The 20330-nt window shown below is 47.5% G+C and overlaps 1 protein-coding gene across 2 annotated transcripts in view; it reads left to right on the forward strand.

Moving 5' to 3' along the window:
* IL5RA (interleukin 5 receptor subunit alpha) overlaps nt 1-18176 on the forward strand; it is a 35327-nt gene extending 17151 nt beyond the window's left edge. For both annotated transcript variants that reach the window (XM_074344435.1, XM_074344436.1), the window contains exons 10-12: nt 12322-12418; nt 13529-13613; nt 16890-18176. In XM_074344435.1, coding sequence (XP_074200536.1) covers nt 12322-12418; nt 13529-13613; nt 16890-16976 — 269 coding nt within the window. In that variant the 3' untranslated portion in view covers nt 16977-18176. The remainder of the gene's footprint in view (nt 1-12321; nt 12419-13528; nt 13614-16889) is intronic.
* Nucleotides 18177-20330: the final 2154 nt, after the last annotated feature.

A 20330-nucleotide genomic window follows, 5' to 3' on the forward strand; every position in this document is an offset into this window, starting at 1 on the left:
CTGAGTCCTCCAAGCACTGTGCTAAGTGCTTCACACGTACTGCCTTCACAAATCCCGTCCACAAAGCTCTTCCGCACATGAGAAAATAGGTTTGCAAAGTGTAGACAATTTGCTTAACTGCGTGGCCAGTAAGTGGCAGAGATGGAATTCCAACCCAGGCCGACAGACCGCAGCGCCCCAGCCCGCAGCCCGGCAGCATGGTGTGCCGGGACGCGCAAGCTGCAAAGTTCCGGACAAACGCCAGCCCAGACGCGCAAGCTGCAAAGTTCCGGACAAACGAGGGACTTGTTTAGCAGCTGCTGGCTGCTAACGCTGTGGTTCCAGCGCCTGAATGTCACGCTCACGCGTCCTACAAGGTAGTCAGTGAGCGTCTGAGGCGTGTGCCCAAGGAGGGGTGCTCAGGCACACGCTAACATCTTCCATGATTTAATTCAGTCACTCAGGCTCGTGGGTGGGTCTGCAGGAGATTCCTGGGCAGTGACCCGTGGGCCCGTGTCCATGTGAGTCAGAGCCATAGAGCAGGGAGATTTCAATGGAAGGCTGGGAAGGACGAGGAAAGGTCTGAGAAAGGGAGCTGTTCTGAGTCGGCGAGGGGACCAGTCATGCTGAGTTGCTGAGTTTCCCAAGAGGAAAGGCGCGCCTAGAGTTGTTCGACAGAGCAGCATAGCCTTGTGGTGTGTGTGGCCCCGACGTCACCCCACCGGGACTCAGAGGAGCAGCACGAGCCTTCCTGGGAGAGGGACGGGCAAAGATACCAGAACTGAGAAGGGACCAAAGGTCAAGGCCAGGCTTCCTCCTCCCCGCATCCCCAGGCTGGTGCTCCAACCTGACGCAGACCCAGCGCACACAGGACCTCGCTCAACACCGCTTCACCCCACAAAGAAATTCCCTCTGCTCACCGAGAGGGAAAGCAGCAGAAGAAACATCAATCTGTCCCAGGGAATTTTTAACAAGGTTATTACTTTTATCAAATGCCTATGATAGAAGCTTAATTTTCATTACTTGCATTTGGTGGATTTTTTTTTTTTTAGTGCTTGGTTGTCCCCCAAAGGCACCACACTCACTGGCCCCAAATTATTGATATTTCTAAGTGGCTTCTCAACAATGCTGCACACGTAGTTTCAGAGGTTTTTTGTTGTTGTTTTTTTTTTTTTTGATGCTGTCCAAGGACCTCAAACTAACATCAAGAGCAAGGCGGCAACCTTGGCTAAGGAGCCAGGTCTGGTGTTTTAGGGTTTGAGTTTTGAATTCTTGTCAGCGCTGACTGTAGAGAGCTGAGAATTTACAGGGAGAGGAAGAAGCAAGAGACCAGTCAGGGGATCTCGGCTCTCGCCGTGGCTCTGCCAACGCCCAGCTGTTGGAGATGGTACAAGGTTATATTTCATGGGCCAAGGAAGCAGAGTCCATGTAGACAGCTGTGTTGAGAAGGCGTCTCAGGTTCCATCTAGGTCATCAGAAGGCATGGTGCTCTCTTGTCACCAGAGCAAGGGACAGAGTGGTGATGAGTGTGCCAGGCTGTCCCCTGACCTTGTCGGTCACCTCTAATCTCTCCAAGTCTCAGTTTCCTCCCTTGGAAGTCACTCCCTACTCTGCCTGTCACGTTCTTTGACCCTCCAGGAGCCTCCCACAAAAGCGCTGGGAGGGAAATTGTGACCCGCAATGAGAGTTTATTTTAGGCTCCTTTTAAATGTATTACTCAGTCTCCACTTCAGAGCTCGCGGCCTGTATTATTTTCTGAATAACAGCCTCCTAGTTTGGAGCTGGGCTGGTTCTCATTCTCCCTCAGGTGTGCCTCTCCGCCATAACCCATGGCAAACCCCAGGTCATTCACTGACTGCCACCCTTGTCGTGAAGATGAGCTGATTAATACTACTGCTCATCTTATAAATCCATCCACTGTTTCTGGATCCACTCCCCTGCTGCGTTTAGGGTCATTAGTGAATTTAATCAGTGCAGCCACCTCTCCACTTCCACCAGGATGACTGATAAACACAGCGGGGAGTCCAGGCTCCTCTGGGACACTCCGCCTGGCTCTGCCATACCCCTTGAGGACGCAGCAATAATTATGCTCGGCTCGCAGCCCAACAGGCCGTGCTCCCGCTACACTCATTTCCTCCAGACAACCTTCCTCCTCTCCTGCCTTCTCTTACAAATGGCACCCTGGAGCCCTCCCCTCCCATCTTCCCACCAAGGCTCAACTCACATATCACCTCTTCCTTACATATTAAGCCCGCCTCCTTTATTGGAAGGAAATGGAGGCCCAGAGATATTAAATGATTCAGGGGTCATCAAACAGCCAACAAGTGGCCATTAATGGATAATTTTCCCAGACAGGTGACATAGGAGTCAATGAGCGAATTGGAACACATTCGATTTACTATTTAACCCATTATAGCCCAAGGTTATTGAATAAAGAAAGACACCATAGGAGTTAAGTTTTGATCAATGAACAGAGAGGCTGGAGGAGACAGAACTGCAGTCCAGCTTCGGTTGGCAGGGTCCCGGGACAGTCGAGAGGCACAAGGGATGGCAGTTTGGGGTACAGCCAGCAACTGTGGGCTCTTTGCCTGCCCTGAAACTCTGTGCTGGGATTTCCAGAGCATAGAATGCTTCTTTCTTTTTTCTTTTTCCCTCAAATGCAAGTAGCATTTTCATTTTATCAGTCCTTTTATCATTTTATCAACTGCCTTTCCTCAACTGGCTTCTCTGCCTTATCTTCAGAGCTAACTTCCCGATTTTCACAGCTTTGCCTTTTTAAACTTTCTTAACTTCCGGAATCTTCTGTTCCTTTGTTATCTCTGCTATCTCCTGTTTACCAGACCCTTGCATCTCCTGAGCGGTTCCTGGTCTTCACGAGGCTGTTTGTTTCTAAAGTCCATCATCCCCACCCTCCTCCCCTGCAGTTCAAACCTCATGCATAAAACAACCAATAACGAAACTAAAGCTTCCTATAGCCGTATCCTTCCCCTGGAAAAGGGTGGTATGTGAGTCTCTCAGGCGTGTCGCCGCTCAGGCTCAGTGGCTCTGAGTCCCGCTGATCAGGGGTGGGTCTCCCACACATCACAGGCGTTGCCCCCTAAACAAACAACTAGGTTTTGCCCTAACCTCACTGGAGGCTGTATCTGAAGGTCAGGATCTATTTGATGATGGAATCAGGTATCAATTAAAACGTATTTTCAAAAAGGATTGCATTAGGCCTGTCCTTTGTAGCCCTGACACCCAGGGGAGCAGGGGAAGGTTCACCGCAATTCTCAGATGGCCTGTCTGTGAGGCCAAGGTCAATACGGGTGCCAGCTGCCTTTCAGGGCATCTTCTACAAGACCTGTCACTCACAGGAAACCCTGGCTCTGTCTTTCTCACCGTGTGTGTGTGTGTGTGTGTGTGTGTGTGTGTGTGTGTGTGTGTGTCTGTGTGTGTCTGTGTGTGTCTGTGTGTGTGTCCGTGTGTCTGTGTGTGCGTGTCTGTGCGCGCACACATGGAGGGCAGGGGGGACCCTTAGCATCACATCACGCAGCCTAGAATGCGCTGGGAGGGCTAACAATCAGGACTGGGGTGGAAGTAAGTTTCCCCCAGGGAAACTCCAGTGATTTTTCCCTCAGACTTGACCTTCATGGGCTGTGAATGAACGAGGAGCCCGGGTACACTGGCCCTGGAGCATCAGGCAGCAAAAGCTGGAGAGCGTGGCGACACCACCTTCAAGGCCCTCCGCCCCGCCTGCTGTGCTTTGCGCTCTGCTGGCTCTCACCTCACCCCAGCTCTGACTCCCCGCCTGTGCTTTTTTTTTTTTTTTTTTTTCTTTTCTGCCAGTCTGTGTTTGTAAATTCTCACACTGTGGTGAAACAGGGAGAAAGCCAGGAAGGAGCGAGACGAAGGGGAGGCCTTGGAGAGGGCTCAGATTCACTTTCCCTAGGTCTTCCAAATGACTTTCGCCAGTTCAAAAGCTTGTGTGAGCTAAGACGTGGCAGGCTTCTGGGTCAAGTGACAAAAACTGGGTTGAGGACTGACAAGTTGACTCACTAACATGAAAAACCCACTTGCCTGACCCGAGGGTGATAAACCTTGTGGTAATTCAGGGTTTTCTTTGCAAATGGGGGGGGATTTGGGGTTGGTCAATGTGGTGGTTGGTTTGGTCACCTGCTTCCTTTTCCCTGGGGCTCCTGTGGTTTCCAGGCTGGTAGCCCCATGCCCGGCAGCCCATCGCTCACTTGTTCCCAGCAGGAGGGCAGGACCACCTCACCCCAGTGGCCTAAAAGAGGGCGAGAGGGGAGCCTTCAGATTCTGCCCCTCAGTGTCAGGAGCAGGGAGTTCCCACTGTGCTTTCAGGCATGGCCGCTGGAGGTGTGGTACCCACCCCACCCTTCCCTGCATGACTTCTGTCCCGTGATGGGCTGGCCACAGGGGGGAGGAAGGGGGCCCTGCTGTTGGGGCGGGCACTGAGCTTGGCACGTTCCCCTGCACTATCTTGTCTATCTTTACAAACATAGCATTTTCCTAACTTATAGGGGAGAAAATGGATGCAGGGGGGTTAAGCAACCATCGTAAGGGAGAGAGCTACAAAGTGACAGACCGGACCTGGAACCCAGGCACAGGCCTGGATCCACGCCCTGCTCTTTCCGTGATGCCGCATCACCCCACGGGTCACGGCTGCAGCCAGGGAGACAGGCCGGAAGATGGCAGTGGGAGCTGGGGACAGTGAAAGGGTCACGACAGCCAGCTCAGGACCTGGTCAGCCTCCCTGCAGACCAAGCCCTGGGGACCTTTTCTTTGATCTCTTCAGGCTGCTCTACCTAAACACCCCTTCCCATTGCCCCCAGCGCTCATTTTAACGCAGCTCTCCTGGAGGGCTGGGTCCATCTGTGCCTTCTGCCCTTTCCTACCCACGAGGCTCCTGACTATTTGGTGTTTTCCTTCCCTCCAGGCCTGAGCTGACTCGGCCTTTTGAGGATTCTGAAAGGACTGGAATTTTAGTTTTGCTTTGACTTTTTAGGGAAATTATCTTGATGCCTTTTTACATCCGACTCCCTGTTTTTAATCATCATCACCATGATAATAACCAGTATTCACTGCACACCTAATAGGCACCAGCACCGTGCTGGGCACTTTCCAGGTATCAGCTTAGGCAGCTCGCACCCCCATTTCACAAAGCAGGTGATGGAAGGTGGAGAGGGCTCCTTGCTTAAGGTCAGCTCTCAACCAGGGTGACAGCGCATTACCCCTCGCTCCTAATGTCTACGTGAAGACTGCAGCCTCTGCAGCCAGCTTTCACACGCCTTAGCAGGTGGACAGAACAGCGGCCCCTGACAGGAAGAAAGTCCTGGGTCACCCTGGGCCCCAGCAGGCACACGGCTCTTGGTGCTGTGTGGGAAAGTCTGCAGAGGAGGAGAAACTGGCAAAGAAAAGTTCTCCATTCAGCCTCATCAAGTCTAGTCCCACTGGGGACGAGCACAGACTGAGAACGCAGCAGCGGTCCACCTGGGGCCCTGAGCTCGCACGGGCACGCACGCACCCCTGGGTCTCCATGCCTTTTCCATGTTTTGGTTCATTGAGCCCAGCCCCGTCCCGGGTGAACACAGTACAAGTTTTGCACATTCTGCTCTGGGCCCTGGACTATCTACATTTTGTCCTCTGAGGCTCCATTTGCTGCCTGCCCCCTGTCCTTTGGTCTCCCTAAATCAGGAGACGCCCACAATCCACCTGACAGCTGCTTCGGAAAGCTCACCCACCCAGAAGGCTTGCTTCTGACTCTGGCTTGCACGGTGAGCCTGTGACCTGGTTTCGTGTGTCCCTTCACAGATGACGCCACAGTCTCCCCCTCCAACGAGAATCACGAGGCAGGGAGTTTCACAGACTAACGCACTGACACGCTCTCCGGGACCCAGCCCTGGTGGCACCGTGGGAAGTCCTCCCAGCACCTGCTGCTTTTATGAGCACAGAGCAGGGCTGCTTCACTGGAAGAGTCCACCCAACTGACTCATTAGCACTTTTCCCTCGGAACCTATTGTTGAGTCTGAAATCAGATTTAAAATCATTCTGGAAGCAACACAAGCCATCCCTGGCTGAACAGTTAAGGGTGGAACGGGCCTCCCAATCAAGCTGATCTTCTAAGAGTTACTACTGTGCCCTACATAGGCCACATGGTTTTAGGACGAGATGGGTTACAGCACCAGGGGAGAAGCAGTGTGACGAAGCTCTCAAGGCCGCCGGGGCAGAGCTGGGACTAAGCTGGGGCCAGGGCCTGGGTCTCTTTAACCACCATCCCATTCGCCCCACTCCCAGCCCTTCCCACCATGCACTCCCAGGTCACAGAGCAGGAGCACACTTTTCATTCCCTGGCTGATTGTCAAGGTCAAATGGCTGAGATGTCAGAAACTAAGGAAGCCAAGGGCTCCAAAAAGCAGACAGTTGAGCTCCCAAATGCTGCAAGTTGTCAATAGCGGAAAAGCATCCAGAAGTGAGGTGCAGAGTCTGAAGGGCAGGCACTGTGACTTCCTTTTTCTAAAACTCATCTCTGCGTAGCTGAACAGCAGTGCCCATCACTTTCTTGAAAAGGAACATCTGTGGCTTCCATTTTCATGACAGAAAAGTCATTTTTGAATCGGAGAAAAGATTCAAGTTACCTGGAAATACTTGTTTTTAAGAAAATTTCCAAAGTCAGAGACCCCAGAATTTCAACTCAGGGGCCTCCCAAATTTCACGGTGTGAAATTTCACCATTTTGATCAAAGGACACATACTGTCAGCGTGAAATGTTCGCTGTTCTACCTTCAATAAAATCAGAGCAGATGCTGTCTTTATTTTTACTTTTTTTAAATTGAAGTATGGTTGATTTACATGCTGTCTTCAATTCATTTATTTACATAACTGACTCTCATCTTCTTTTTTGCATTAGTAATAACTGAACGGTAGATAATCCCCAAGCAATTTCCATTTGGAAGCAAATATGTGAAAGCTTTTTCCTGCACTAAATTTACCTGCTAGCTTATGCTCCCTTTGCCAGTAGAGCTGACCTCAGCTCCGTTCTCTGGGGGTTCGTTTTGTCCTCAGGGAGCGGCAGGGGAGTGGTTGTACAGCAAGGTGGGGCACTGCAGAAGCCAAGCCATAGAAATGAGTCACGGGCCACCTCCCCCTAGGCAGTGACCTCGACTTCGCTTCCCACCTAGTACCGTGCGTACACGAATAACTTCTTTTTGATTGAATAAAATGAAATCAGTTGCCTCTATACATTTTGCTAATTCAGTGAGAACACTCACTTGTCCACGTGAGCGCATAAGTGAACAACCAGCGAGTGGTTTAACTGAAAAGATTTTTGAAACCATGCTCAGAAGTCAACGGCACTATTATCAGGACACAGCCGCCTGGGTGGGTGGGGGGGTGGGTTGCACAATTTGAGACACTAACGGGACCAAGTGTATGACCCTGATAATATTCACAACACTGCTGATTTTTTTCTGCAGGACCCAAACTTCACCTGTTTAACCTTGTTGTAAACATGAAAACTTTTTTCTGCTGACATAGCCTTTGCTAAATTCATATGCCGTGTCTATGAGTCTCCAGTTTCCCAATGTACCTATTAGGGTCCTTGCATAACGGGTCAGAGTGTGGATGGTGAGTTTCAGAGATGGGGCAACGAAGCAGGCAGAATCCCCTGTTCAGGATGTCAGACTGGGAAATAAAGCAAGACGGTATTTGACCAGGATTAGTTCATTCCAGTTGCTCTTTATGTTAGCTATGAGCAAGTGTGGTAAAAACTAGGTTTAACAGGATACTCAGATACTCTGGGGAACTGAATACTAACCCTGGAACCAGTGTGTGTGTGTGGCATTTGGGAAGATAAAAGGTTTCTATCTCTGAGGATCTGTTTTTCATCATTTTGGCTACTGCTCATTTGTAAATAGATGCCATGGTCACAGGTTCTAAATAGAGGGATTCAGTCCTGAATAGGCAACGTTAGGGGGAGTGGTAGCTTGCAAGGCAGGCAACTTTTGCTGGGGACACAGCCTGCAAACCTAGCCACGTGCAACGGTGAGGACACAAAAACACAGCGGGGCTTCCCTGCAGGAAAGTGGTATCTAGCTGGGAAGAGGACACTCAGGAGTGTTTGATGAGAGAGAAACATTTAGAATGTGTTCTGTGAAGCATGCAGCATGTCCTTGGCTTGGGGGTGGTGGGTGGCGGGACGGGATCCCCCCACCCTGGTTAGGAGCATGACTGCTCAGCAAGTCCTGGGCTTCCCTCCCAGCCCCCCAATCCCAGAGCCACGTGTCCTGAGCTGACCCGCTCTGCCCTCCCCGCCACAGTCCCTCCATCCGTGAGGTGGGGATGGCAGTGCCCACCTGGGAGTGCTGCTGTGAGCAGTACACATGTTGAGCACTTTGCATCTCATCTGGGACCTAGAAAGTGAATGTATTAAGAGATGTATAGAAAATGTATAGAAAATACGCTATTTGTTTCTGCCAGCTACTGATGACTTTTATTTTTATTTTTTGTTTTTTACTACAACTTTCAAACTTTCACCCATGAAAATATACTAAGATCAGTTTTGTTAGAGGTAAGTACACATGAAATGGCAATGCCCTGATTGGGTCAGCGGTACTAGAAAATGTGCTGGATTGAGAGGGTTCTTAAAGGTCGTATTTCAACTCCCTTATTTTCACAGATGAGGAAACTGAGGCCCAGAATGGCCACCTTCACAATAAGCTGGGAATAGAACTCAGGTTTCCAGACTAGGCAAGTATGGGCTTGTGAGACGAAAGCTTGTCTCTCTTACTTTTGTGGCTGGCGGTGCCGTCATGGTGGAAACCGAGCAGATGAGGAGAGGAGGCAGGGGCTACAGGGAATGGGAAGAATTGCAGTGACTTTCAAGGATTCCAGTTTGGGAACTGGGAAGAGTGGAGACCAAGATGGGGACGTTAGTGAGAAGGAGTTCTGATGTGAAAATGGGTGTGAGTTTGGTTCTGAGCGTTGTCAGCTGTGACACATCCCAGTGGGTTTCACACAGGGCAGCCTCAGGTCTAGACGTGGAGCTGCATGTCAGGGCTGCCCAGGAATAAAGACACGAGACAGGTTTCCATGGAATTAAAACACAGAGCTGTGCTCAAACTTTTCAAAGCTGAGAACAGACTGGAGTGGAAAATAACAAAGGGTTAAGGCTGAGCTGGAGTCAGTTGAAATTAAAAAGGAAAGAAGGAAATGATATCGAAGAAAAAGAACATTTGGGTAAAAGAGCCAAAGGCTTGGTCTCTTCAGGTGGGTGCAACCACCAAGTCTGAAATTTAGGAGGGAGATCAGGAAAAGTAAAGTTGGAAAAAGGAACTGACAGTCCCCTGGATTCAACTAGAAGGAAGCCACCAGTGATTTTAAGTGATTTCTGGGAAGAAGACATGAAGCAGCCTGAATCCCTTATTCAAGAAATTAGGCTGAGAAATAAAGTAAGAAGGTATTTGATGATAGTTGTGAGAGATGGCAGAGCAAAGTAATGGCTTATTCAAGATAAAGGACTCTACGAATATTTGAAAGCAGAAGGGAAGAGATGAAGGAGGAGAGATTAAAGCTTTTGGGGAGGTAAAAGATAAATCCCAAGTAAGAGTTCTCAGGGGGTTAAAAAAAAAAAAGGAAAAAGGAAAAAGCAAGAGATCAAGGCAACATTGGAATCACTAGCATGAAATCCTCAAGACATCGCTCTTTCTTGATACCTTGAAAGATTTGAGTTTTAAGTATTTTGGGGTCTGAGGAAGTCTTAAGATATTTACAAGGACTTGAAAATTCCACCTCTCATTTTGTAAAAGAAACCATTAATGGCAAACTGGGGATTGGGACCTGCTTCTCCCCATGCAGTGTGGACACCTCACCTCTGCATTTAGAGCCGCTGTCACTAAATCACTCGTGCCTTTACTTATTAGTGGCTTCCTCCCTCAGCAGCAGGAAGGGAGGGCTCACATGGGTTGGTTTAACCCCGTCCCCCAGCAACGTGTATAGTCCCCACACATAATGGAAGCCCAGTAAGTATTGGTTACGTGGGTGAATAAAGGAATGAATAAGCACAAAAAGGACACCTGGATTCGGGAAGGTAACTTGAGATTTGTATTCTTCTCTAAAAGTGAATCAGGCAGTTTAGCAAGCGTATTACTTCTTTAAACACCATTCGGTAAATGACCCTGGGTTTTTCCTGAATGCATTTCCAGTATCTTAAATTAAAAAAAAAAAAAACCACACACCCTCCAAAGCTATCATCTAAGCCTACAGAAGATCCGTCCATGAGTGTCGATTAGAAGCCAATTTACGTAGAGAGTTGGGTGGCATGTTGTACATTTATGATTTCTGTACTGACTCACGGTACAGTTAGCTGTGACTTTCCTATCTGTGAAATGGGGTTATTGGTAAGAGGTGTTTTGAGGATACTTAAGATTGTAAAGGACCCGCAACAAAGTCTGATACCTTTGTGGTTAACTACAAGAATTACTCCATACTTTACTTTCTAAGTTTGTAAAGTATTTTGATTGTAGTGCAATTACATTACTAAGTAGGCTTACGTTTTTGTAGCTTTTCCATCTAAAAACCTTTTTATTCACCAGAAGCTGATAAGCTCCAAGATCCAGGTGGTGTATCATCTAGAATGTGCTCCATAAATATCGGCTGATTGATTAAATAATGCTTTAAGATTAAAACTGACCTCACTCAGGAATATACAACGGAGAAAAGACAGTCTCTTCAGCAAGTCGTGTTGGGAAAACTGGACAGCAGAATGTAAATCAATGAAGTTGAACACTCCCTTCCACCATATACAGAAATAAACTCAAATGGCTTAAAGATTTAAATATAAGACAAGACACGATAAACCTCCTAGAATAAACATAGGCAAAACAGTCTCTGACATAAATCTTAGCAACATTCTCCTAGGACATTCTACCTAGGAAACAGAAACAAAGCAAAAATAAACAAATGGGATCTAATTAAACTTGTAAGCTTTGGAACAGCAAAGGAAACCATAAGTAAAACAAAACGACAACCTACAGAATGGGACAAAATATTTGCAAATGATGTGATTGACAAAGGCTTAATTTCCAGAATATATAAACAGCTCATACAACTTAACAACATAAAAACAAACAGCACAATCTAAAAATGGGCAGAAGACCTAAACAAGCAGTTCTCTAATGAAGACATACAAATGGCCAATAAGCACATGAAAAAATGCTCAATATTGCTAATTATCAGAGAAATGCAAATCAAAACTACAATGAGGTATCACCTCACACCAATCAGAATGGCCAACATTCACAAGTCCACAATCAATGCTGGAGAGGATGTGAAGAAAAGGGAACCCTCCTACATTGCTGGTGGGAATGTAGTTTGGTAAAGCTGTTATGGAAACAGTATGCAGAATCCTTAAAAAAACTAAAAATAGACTTACCATATGATCCAGCAACACCACTCCTGGGCATATATCCAGAGGGAACTCTAATTTAAAAAGATACACGTCCCCTAATGTTCCTAGGAGCATTATATACAACAGCTCAGACATGGAAGCAACCTAAATGTCCACTGACAGATGACTGGATAAAGAAGCTGTGGTGTATTTATATAATGGAATACTCCTCAGCCATAAAAAGGAATAAAACAATGCCATTTGCAGCAACATGGGTGGATCTGGAGATCGTCATTCTAAGTGAAGTAAGCCAGAAAGAGAAAGAAAAATACCATATGATATCACTCATATGTGGAATCTAAAAAAAAAAAAAAAAAGAAAGAAAAAAGAGGACATAAGGAAGTCATCTACAAAACAAACAGACTCACAGACATAGTGAACAACCTCATGGTTACTGGGGGAAAGGAGGTAGGAAGGGGTGAATTTGGGAGTTTGAGATTTGCAAATCTTAGCCACTATATATAAAAATACATTAAAAATAAATTTCTTCTGTATAGCACAGAGAACTACATTCAATATCTTGTGATAACATTTAATGAAAAAGAATATGAAGACAAATGGGGAAAAAAATGACCAGGACATTATGTTGTACACCAGAAACTGACACATTGTAACTGACCATACTTCAATAAAAAATTAAAAAGTGGCCTCACTGCCATTACTTCATTTCACCCTCATATCAACTTTGTGAGATGGGTATTACCCCCTCTCCTGTGACTTTACAGGTGGCAAACCTGAGACTCGGGAAAGTTAAGCTACTTGCCCAGCATCACCCAGCACTACAAGGCCAACCCAAGCTTTCTGACGCCCTAATGTGGTCATTTCTCTTATCTACTACTGATTCTAGCTCTGCTTTCTTTCTTTTTTCTTTTCTTCTTTTTTTTTTTTTTCCATCAGGAAATGATGAGAAGCAGCCCTGGACAGAATGGTTCCCTGTTGTGCTTATGGCAGTCATCTGCTTCCTCTTGTTAATGCTCTCCCTCATCTGCAGAATGTAGGTATTCTTTCTATTTGGGTGATTCCTTTGGGGTCTGAATATTGAATGTTTGCATTCTTGCCATGCACCCGCTAGACGGAAGGTTCTTGTCATCTGGTGGAATTTATAGCATTTCATGTCTTCCTGCAAAGCCTTTCCAAGACGAGTGTGGATCGAGTCAAAAACTGGGAAACACCAGTAGGTGATTTACAGAAACTGGACAGAGCCCAGCATAGCCTTCTGCCATTAGCTGCACGCTTCTTGAATTTGCCGGCAGTCTATTAATTTCTGTGGTTTTTGTATTCATGGTTATTTTTGATGCCTTGACTGCCTTGGTCACCTTTCTTGTGTCACCAAGGCATCCTTTTTATTTCCCAGATAAAGGAAGGCAGCCCCCTGGACACTGAACTCACTACAGCACCTCCCATGTTCTGATCCCCAATTATGAGGTCCCAAGTCCCACCCTGGCCCTTCAGTCACCCTGAGTGGCTGAGTGTTTCCAGGTCAGAAGCAGATTCTAGACGTGTCAGGCAGATTTGGAGACCAATCCTAGAGCCTGCAAGTGGCCCCATAAGAACTTCTCATCTATTTTGGCATCTGGTGAGGCCAAGAGCCACTTAGGGGGCTTCAGAACATGGTCTGTCTTCTCTCTTTCATAATTTAGAAAATGACTTTAATTTTAAACAGCTTCACTATTATAAATGTTGTATCAGATGGCATCTGTAGGCTGGGGGGTGGCAGTTCAAAGGAGAGGAAACAGGAAGTGAACCCTGAGAGCCAGCACGTTGTGGGAGGGGCTGCACACCAGCCTCGGAGGTCACAGTGGAGGACCACACACTTGACCTCCGTCACTTGTTTTCAGCAGTCAGACCTGTAACATGCACCAACGTGAAGCAAGTACTGTTACGTCTTTCTTGGCTGGATCAGAAGTCACATCAGAGCCTTGCAGGACCCCCGAGGTCTTCAACGATCATTTCAATGTAGACGTTTGGAAGTCTTAGTCAATAAAGATCTTCCATTTACAAAACAGCAGATGCTGGGATTAATAGGTCAATTTTTAGAGCAGCTATTTAAGGACAAGAAAGGATGTTCTTGCTCACCTGTTTCCTGCCTTTACTCTGTTTATAGATGCCACTTATGGACCAAGTTGTTTCCACCCGTTCCGGCGCCAAAGAGCAATATTAAAGATTTCTTTGTAACCATCAACTATGAGGTAATATTGAAGGTTCTTAGGTATGTGGTATCTGCTCAGGGTTGGGTCCTCAGGGATCTGTCACTGCGTTACTCATTTTCTGTATTACCAGGCAGGTTCTTTTCCCGAGAGGCCAGATGCCTTTGCTTTAGTCATTCTGCTCTTTGGCTGTTTTGTTAATGTACGTTCACTACAGTCCTTGAAGATCGCACAGGTCCTACTCAGCTGTGACGTGAATTTTTATTTTCTATCAGCTATCCCTTCCCTGACCTTGGGCAACTCCTTCAACCCCATAAGCCCTGACTTCCTTTTCTGTATAGTAAGGGGCACAGATGAGATGGTCCAGTGTCCTGTTTAGCTCTGATGTTTTAAGAATCCATGATTCTGCCCACAATCAATAGTTTTTCAGAGCATTTTTTCCTAGTTCCTTAGTATAAAGAACCATAGAGAAGGCAAATGACCCCCCCCCCAAATACGCCTTCTTAGGCCCTATCAACCACCCAGAGCACCAAGGCATAACTGAACCCTTAGTTACATATGGCTGTGCACTCACTCCAGCATCGTGGGGTGGAAGAAATCATCCTTTCCCCAGTGGGCTGTCTGGCCATCTTTGTTACAAATGAGTTGTGCATGTATACATGTGTGTTTCTGGACCATTTGGTTTCACTGATCCACTTGTCTAAGTTTATGCCAATACAACACCGTGTTGACGACTGGCTTTATTGTAAACCTAGAGGTCAAAGGCTTCCAAACCTAATTTTTTTTTTCCAAAGTTGTTTTGGTTATTCTAGTTTTTTTTTTTTTAATTTCCATATAACTTTTAAAGCCAGTTTCTACCAGAAAAGCTGCTACAATTCTGACTGGGATTGTACTGTATTATAGGTGAGTTTGGGGACTCACCTATAATATTATTAAAGGGACAAAGGGTTTATCAGGCTGGCATTGCAGTGTGACAATGGCCAGAGGTGACACGCAAATAACCCACCGTGGCTCCGGCCAATACAACTTTATTTATAGAAACAGGCAACAATCCAAATTCAGCCTATAGGCTGTGGTTTACACACCCTTATCAGGTAATTTTCTTAACAAATTTAGTTTTCTCTCTGATAAAGTGACTCATGATTGGACAGCTCAACTGGTGACTCATTGTAGGGAAGTTTGATCAAACACTCACCAAAACAGATCATTTCAATAAGCGGTGACCTTTCTTTAGAGTCTGCAGTTTGGGTGTTTGGAATGATTTAGGCAATGATAGTTACTAACCTAGTGAAGCAGAGAACTGAGGCTGGCCAAAAAAAAAAAAAAAAATCATCTTGCCCTTACTTGCAGCCTTCTGGCCTCCTTTATCAGGGGAACAGGGCGTACTCTGTTGTCCCACAGCTTTTCTGGAAGGAGAGTGGGCCCCACCATGAAACTTACTTCAGTTCATCTGAATTCGTGCTGTCCCTCCCTCCTGGCTCTGGCCCACTCCTCCCTGAGAAACCACATGTGGTTTAAGCAGCAGACTGAAGTCACTTGCCCTGGCCTCTTCATGGAACATTTTAATGCTGGCATCTCATTTCCCTACACAGCCCCCAAAGGTTTCCTTGACTCTTCTGAGGTTGACACAAGAAACTGGCTTAACAGCTTACTGTATAAGCTTACGGTGTGTGTTGTCCATTAAAATCAAGTCCCGTCTGCAAAATAACAACTTGGGGTAGACAGCCCGGTCTCAGAATAAGCAAAGGATTAATGTCAGAGCCCACTGCTGCCGAGCTTCTCCGGACAAGCCACTCTCTTCTCACACTGTAGTGTGGTGGGTAAAAACAGATGAGTGGGGGGGGGGGAGAGGGAGAGAGGGGGAGAGAGAGGGAGAGAGAGGGAGAGAGAGGGAGAGAGAGGGAGAGAGAGGGAGAGAGAGGGAGAGAGAGGGAGAGAGAGGGAGAAAGAGAGAGGGGGGGGGAGAGGGGGGGAGAGAGAGAGAGAGGGAGGGGGGTGGGGGATGGAAGGCCAGGGCAGGGCAGGGGCGAGTGGGTAGAACTGGGAAAAAGAAGTATCAGCTCTTGCTGTCAATTTCACCGCCTGCGTTCTCCACCTGGGAGAGCACGTGACTCAGCGCAGAGCCGACCGCAGCTGGGCCCCAGGCGGCAGTGCCCAAGCTCCAGGCCCAAAGGCAGAACCTGCCCGACCCGCTTACGGGGCTTCTGCGCAAGGGCGACGAGGGGGCCCCTTAGTCCTGTCGGCAGAGACGTTTGGCTGACCCCGGGACGCCTTTGGCTGGTGGGAAAGGGAACCCTGTACTTTAAATCACCGCTTGCACCTCTGAGCTTGATGCTGGTACCCAGAGTCCTGGGATCTGGAGAGCTGCCATCCCAGAGCTGCTGTTAAACAAGTTTTTGCTTGTCCAGGTTCGAGTCAGACGTTGTTTTGTAACATTCAAGAGACAGGTACTGCGGGGGGGGGGGGGGGTAGAGGACGGGGATGAGCTGGTTTAGCAGTAAAAAAGGCTTACTTAAAAAACTTATTCTGAGCTTTCAATTTGTTAGAGACTGATTTCCAAGCATTCTTTGCTTCTACAATGTAACCAGAGAAGGTTCCTTCCAAAATCAGGCAGACCACGAGCTGTGTAAAGCACATAGGCAGAGACCACCGCTGTCGTGTCCCTCACGGAGTATTCAGCGCCTAAGTGTCCAGTAGGTACGAAAGTGTGCTGAATGAGTAACGGAGGGCGAGGAATATGATCTCTTACAGGAGGTATTTTTCTGTCATGGATTTTGTAATTAATATCAGCATTATTTACAATAGCCCAAATTGGACATAAACTCAAATTTAAGGGAAGGTTATAATAAACTATGGATGGAATATGCTGGATGCAGGCAAAGAACAGACAGTCGCAGGCATCCCTTGCTCCCTGCAGGGAGAATGGCTCTAGAAGACCCTGTGGATTCCAAAATCCGCAGACGCTCTGGTCCCATAGACAAAAGGGAGAAGAAGCCCGTGGATACAGAGAGCCGAATGCCTATGATTTAAAATACTATGTGAGGTTACCCAGAAAGAAATCAGTTTATAAGGCTCTTAATCCATTTGGCTTCGTAAAACTGTAAAGATAAACTTCTCCCTAGGAAAAAGGGCTGGAGAGAAACAGTGGGCTGTGTGCGCAGGTGTATTTCTGGGTCTTCTTCTTCCTTTCCCATGTTTTCTTCAGTGGACGTTTACTATTTTTTATAAGCAAAATTGATTTAAAACCAATGGTAAAGAAATTCAAAGAATCCGAAAGTTCCCTAAAAGACATCTAAGGAAGGATGCTTTGTTTTGCAGAAAAGTGGTTCTGGTGAAACGGACATTGAAGTTGTAAGTTACGTGGAAGAGCCTGGATTTGAGACCCTGGAAGACTCCGTGTTTTGATCATCCCTGGAGGATTCTGAGAAGAAACTCACGCTCCTGTGCCTCAGGGATGAGAAGAGTGGGAATGGCTGTTTTCAGATGGAGAGGAATTTGGAGTTTACTGAACACTCAATTTAGCTGCAAGGCAACGCATCCAGACAAATCCTCTAAAGGCGTGGGGGCCTCCTCAAAATCTCCAGGCCTTCATAGGGTGACTGATTAACCCGACCATTCTGCCCTGTCTTTTCCCAGTACAGGGTAGCACCTGGTCACCTGCCAGCCTTTGTGACCTGCATTACTTACCTCAACCTTTTTTGTGCTAGAGACAGTTATTAAGGCTAATGTCAACTGTGTTTACTTCTGGGAGTGCCAGTTTGTTTAAGCTGCTAGTGGTAACTAACAATCAGCTAAACTCTCAGGAAGAAAGCATTTTGTACCACCCTGGAGTCAGTCATGAACTTGGATTCAAGAATGTCTTTCCTACAGCAAGCAGGAACCATGGTGGTTTTTTTTTTTTTGGTTTTTGTTTCTGAGTTCTACAATACTTTTCCTTTCAAGTTGTGTATGTTTGTGTGTGAGAAAGAGAGAGAATCTCAAGGTCCATGGGCATGATCCAGGTAGCATCATTTGAGGCAAACTCACTTAAAAACATAAAAAGCTAAGATATCACTCCATACCAAACAAGAGGACAGGATTTTGAAGATTATGTTCTCGAAGGCAGCCCTGATATTCCAGGAAGCAGGAAGCTCCGGACAGGCAAAGGAGGTCACAGTGCTCAGAACCCCCTCCACCGCGGCGCACGCTTTACACACTTTCCACAGCTGCTTTCGTCAGTTTCATCCAAGAAAGGCACACGCTGACTACCAAATAATTCCAGGGGTTGTTTTCCCAATAACCATCCACAGCTAGCAGGGATTTGGGCCCAAGACAGTAGGTTTGACAGCTCTGAGTTACTGCCTATTTCCAAATGTTACGGAATGAATGTGCCCCCCACACCCGCCCCCACTCATATATTGAAACTCTATCCTGTAATGTGATGGTGTTAGATGGTAGGACCTTTGGGAGGGGATTATGTGATGTGGGTGGAGCCCTCATGAATGGGATCAGTGCTCTTAAAAAGGGACCTCAAAGAGTTTTTCCCCAACCGCAAACCAGGAAGAGAGCTCTCACCAAAACCCAAGCACGCACAATGGCCCTCTGGTCTGGGACTTCCAGCCTCCAGACTGTGAGAAATAAATTTCTGCTGTCTATAAACCACCCAGACCATGGCACTTTGTTACAGCAGCCTGAGCTAAGATTCCGAGTGTCAGGAGCTGCACCGGATCCTTCGCACATGCTATCTCTAATCCTCAGAAGCCCACATCATACTACTGCCCCCATTTCCCAGACGCAATCACTGAGCGGGTGTTAGATAGGAAGTGACATGGTAGGCGGATGAATACAGGCTCAAGTGACCCCAGTCGTGGGGGGGTGGGTGAGAAAATAAGCTGAAGCGGGCTCAGGGGTGGGACCGGGAGGGCGTGGCCCAGGGAGGGGCTGAAAATATTAGCAAAACGTTGATGAGCAGCTGACCCACACTCTGTGTGAATGCTGTTCAAGAGCCCGTCTTTTTAGCAGATACTCCAAGGTTAGGCATTCGCACACTTGAGAGTGCATCAGAGTCACCTGGAGGGGTCCTTAATGCAGATCCGTTTCCCACGGAGGAGGTCTGGGCGGGGTCTGCAAATCTGCAGTCTAACAGGTGACGCTGATGCTGGTTTCCCCATCACACTTTGAGAACACCTGCCCTGGGGGATTCCAATGAGTACCACAGAAAACCAATTGTTTTAAGGACTAAGTGATGAAAAAGTCCTAAAAACAACAAAATAACAAATACTACCCCCTTTTTGGCTTATTGCTCCGTGTCTGATCTCTTTCAAACGGAGGCCCGGAAACCTAGGACTTTGGAAACTGCCTCTGCCCAGGACACAGGACCAGAAGTGAGTTGCCCTCAGCGTGGCCAGTTCATCTCTGTTCAGTGTGGTGCTGGCTGCAGGGACGCCTCCCTCGACCTACACAGGCAGCCGTCGCCTGGTCCTCCTCCTAACAGAGTACATGTGTCAGGAGTGACCCAAAGTAGCCCGTGTGTCTTCCTAGTGGTGTGACCTTCCTTTTTCACCTCTCAATCTTTGGGAAGCCACATCCCACATGTTTTCCTTCAGGAAGCCCAGAGAAGCAGACCCTGCCTCAGCGGTCTCATTCTGGGCCTCACCCCCTCTCTGGGAGCCCCTGGAGAATGCACCACCCCTTGTTTGGCTGTCCCCCACTGGCCTGTGAACTCCAGGAGGTTGGGGCTCATGTGAAGTGCCTTTCTTACCTGCAGTGTCTAGGACAGTGCCTGATTCTTAGAAGGCATCCATGCTTATTGGACCCTCTGAAACCCTCTTTCAGCCCTGAGGCAGCTCTCCACATATAGGTGAAACTAAATTATATTTGGTGGAGCTCATGAAGGTCTAAAATAAGACCACAGAGAGGAAGATGGCGTCTAATGAGAACACGATTGGAAATAACCAGGACATGCACATATGCCTGACCACTGGGCTGGGGCTGCTGGGGTCTGTTTTTGAAGATACGGCTACATTATGAGGTATAAATCGCTATGTAAAAGGCCTGAGGCTTTGAGTGGCAAGTCCTGTTTCCACCACCAGATCACAGCAAATCTGAGTATATGAACATTAATACCCTTGTCGGCGGGTTGATTAGACGCTGGCCCCCACTTCTTCCCAGCTCCCACTGGGACAGGGGTGAGAGCCACCTTCCTCCTAAGAGCCCGCACAGTCACAGGCTCAGAACAGACTATGGTTCTGCAAGACAGCCTTTCCAGGAAGGATTTCAGCCCCATCTCCTCCTTTGGCAGGTGGGATGCTCCCAGGGCAGCGGAGGGGGGAAGCTGGGGAGCCCCGAGGGTGTAGTGTAGCTTGCTGGCAGCTCAGCCACCTGAGCCTCATTGAGATGCCTGGAGGCCCCGAGCTATTTGTGCAGCCTGGGGAGGAACTAACTCCGTGTGGGCAGAGAACATCTTGATGAACAATCCCAGCGTTTTCGTGGGGAGGCTAGTATGTGTCAGGCCCATCTGTTGGTGGAATTAATAAACCTTAGGTGCTAATTTGTTGAAGAAAAAGTAGGTATAAGGAAGCGAGAACAGAGAACCAAAAACAATCGGTTGGCACGAGTCAGGGTGAAAAAACTAATTAGAATAGGACTCAGTGGAGCCAGACCATCTCCGTGACGACGACCATATAGCTACCCTTGTTTGCATGTCCTACAAATTTTGGAAAACCATTCTCTTTTTTAGAATTAAAGACAATCTTATTTTCCGCCCACCAGTATCCCTCT

The sequence above is a fragment of the Camelus bactrianus genome, chromosome 17 (genome assembly GCF_048773025.1).
Source record: "Camelus bactrianus isolate YW-2024 breed Bactrian camel chromosome 17, ASM4877302v1, whole genome shotgun sequence".
NCBI lineage: Eukaryota > Metazoa > Chordata > Mammalia > Artiodactyla > Camelidae > Camelus > Camelus bactrianus.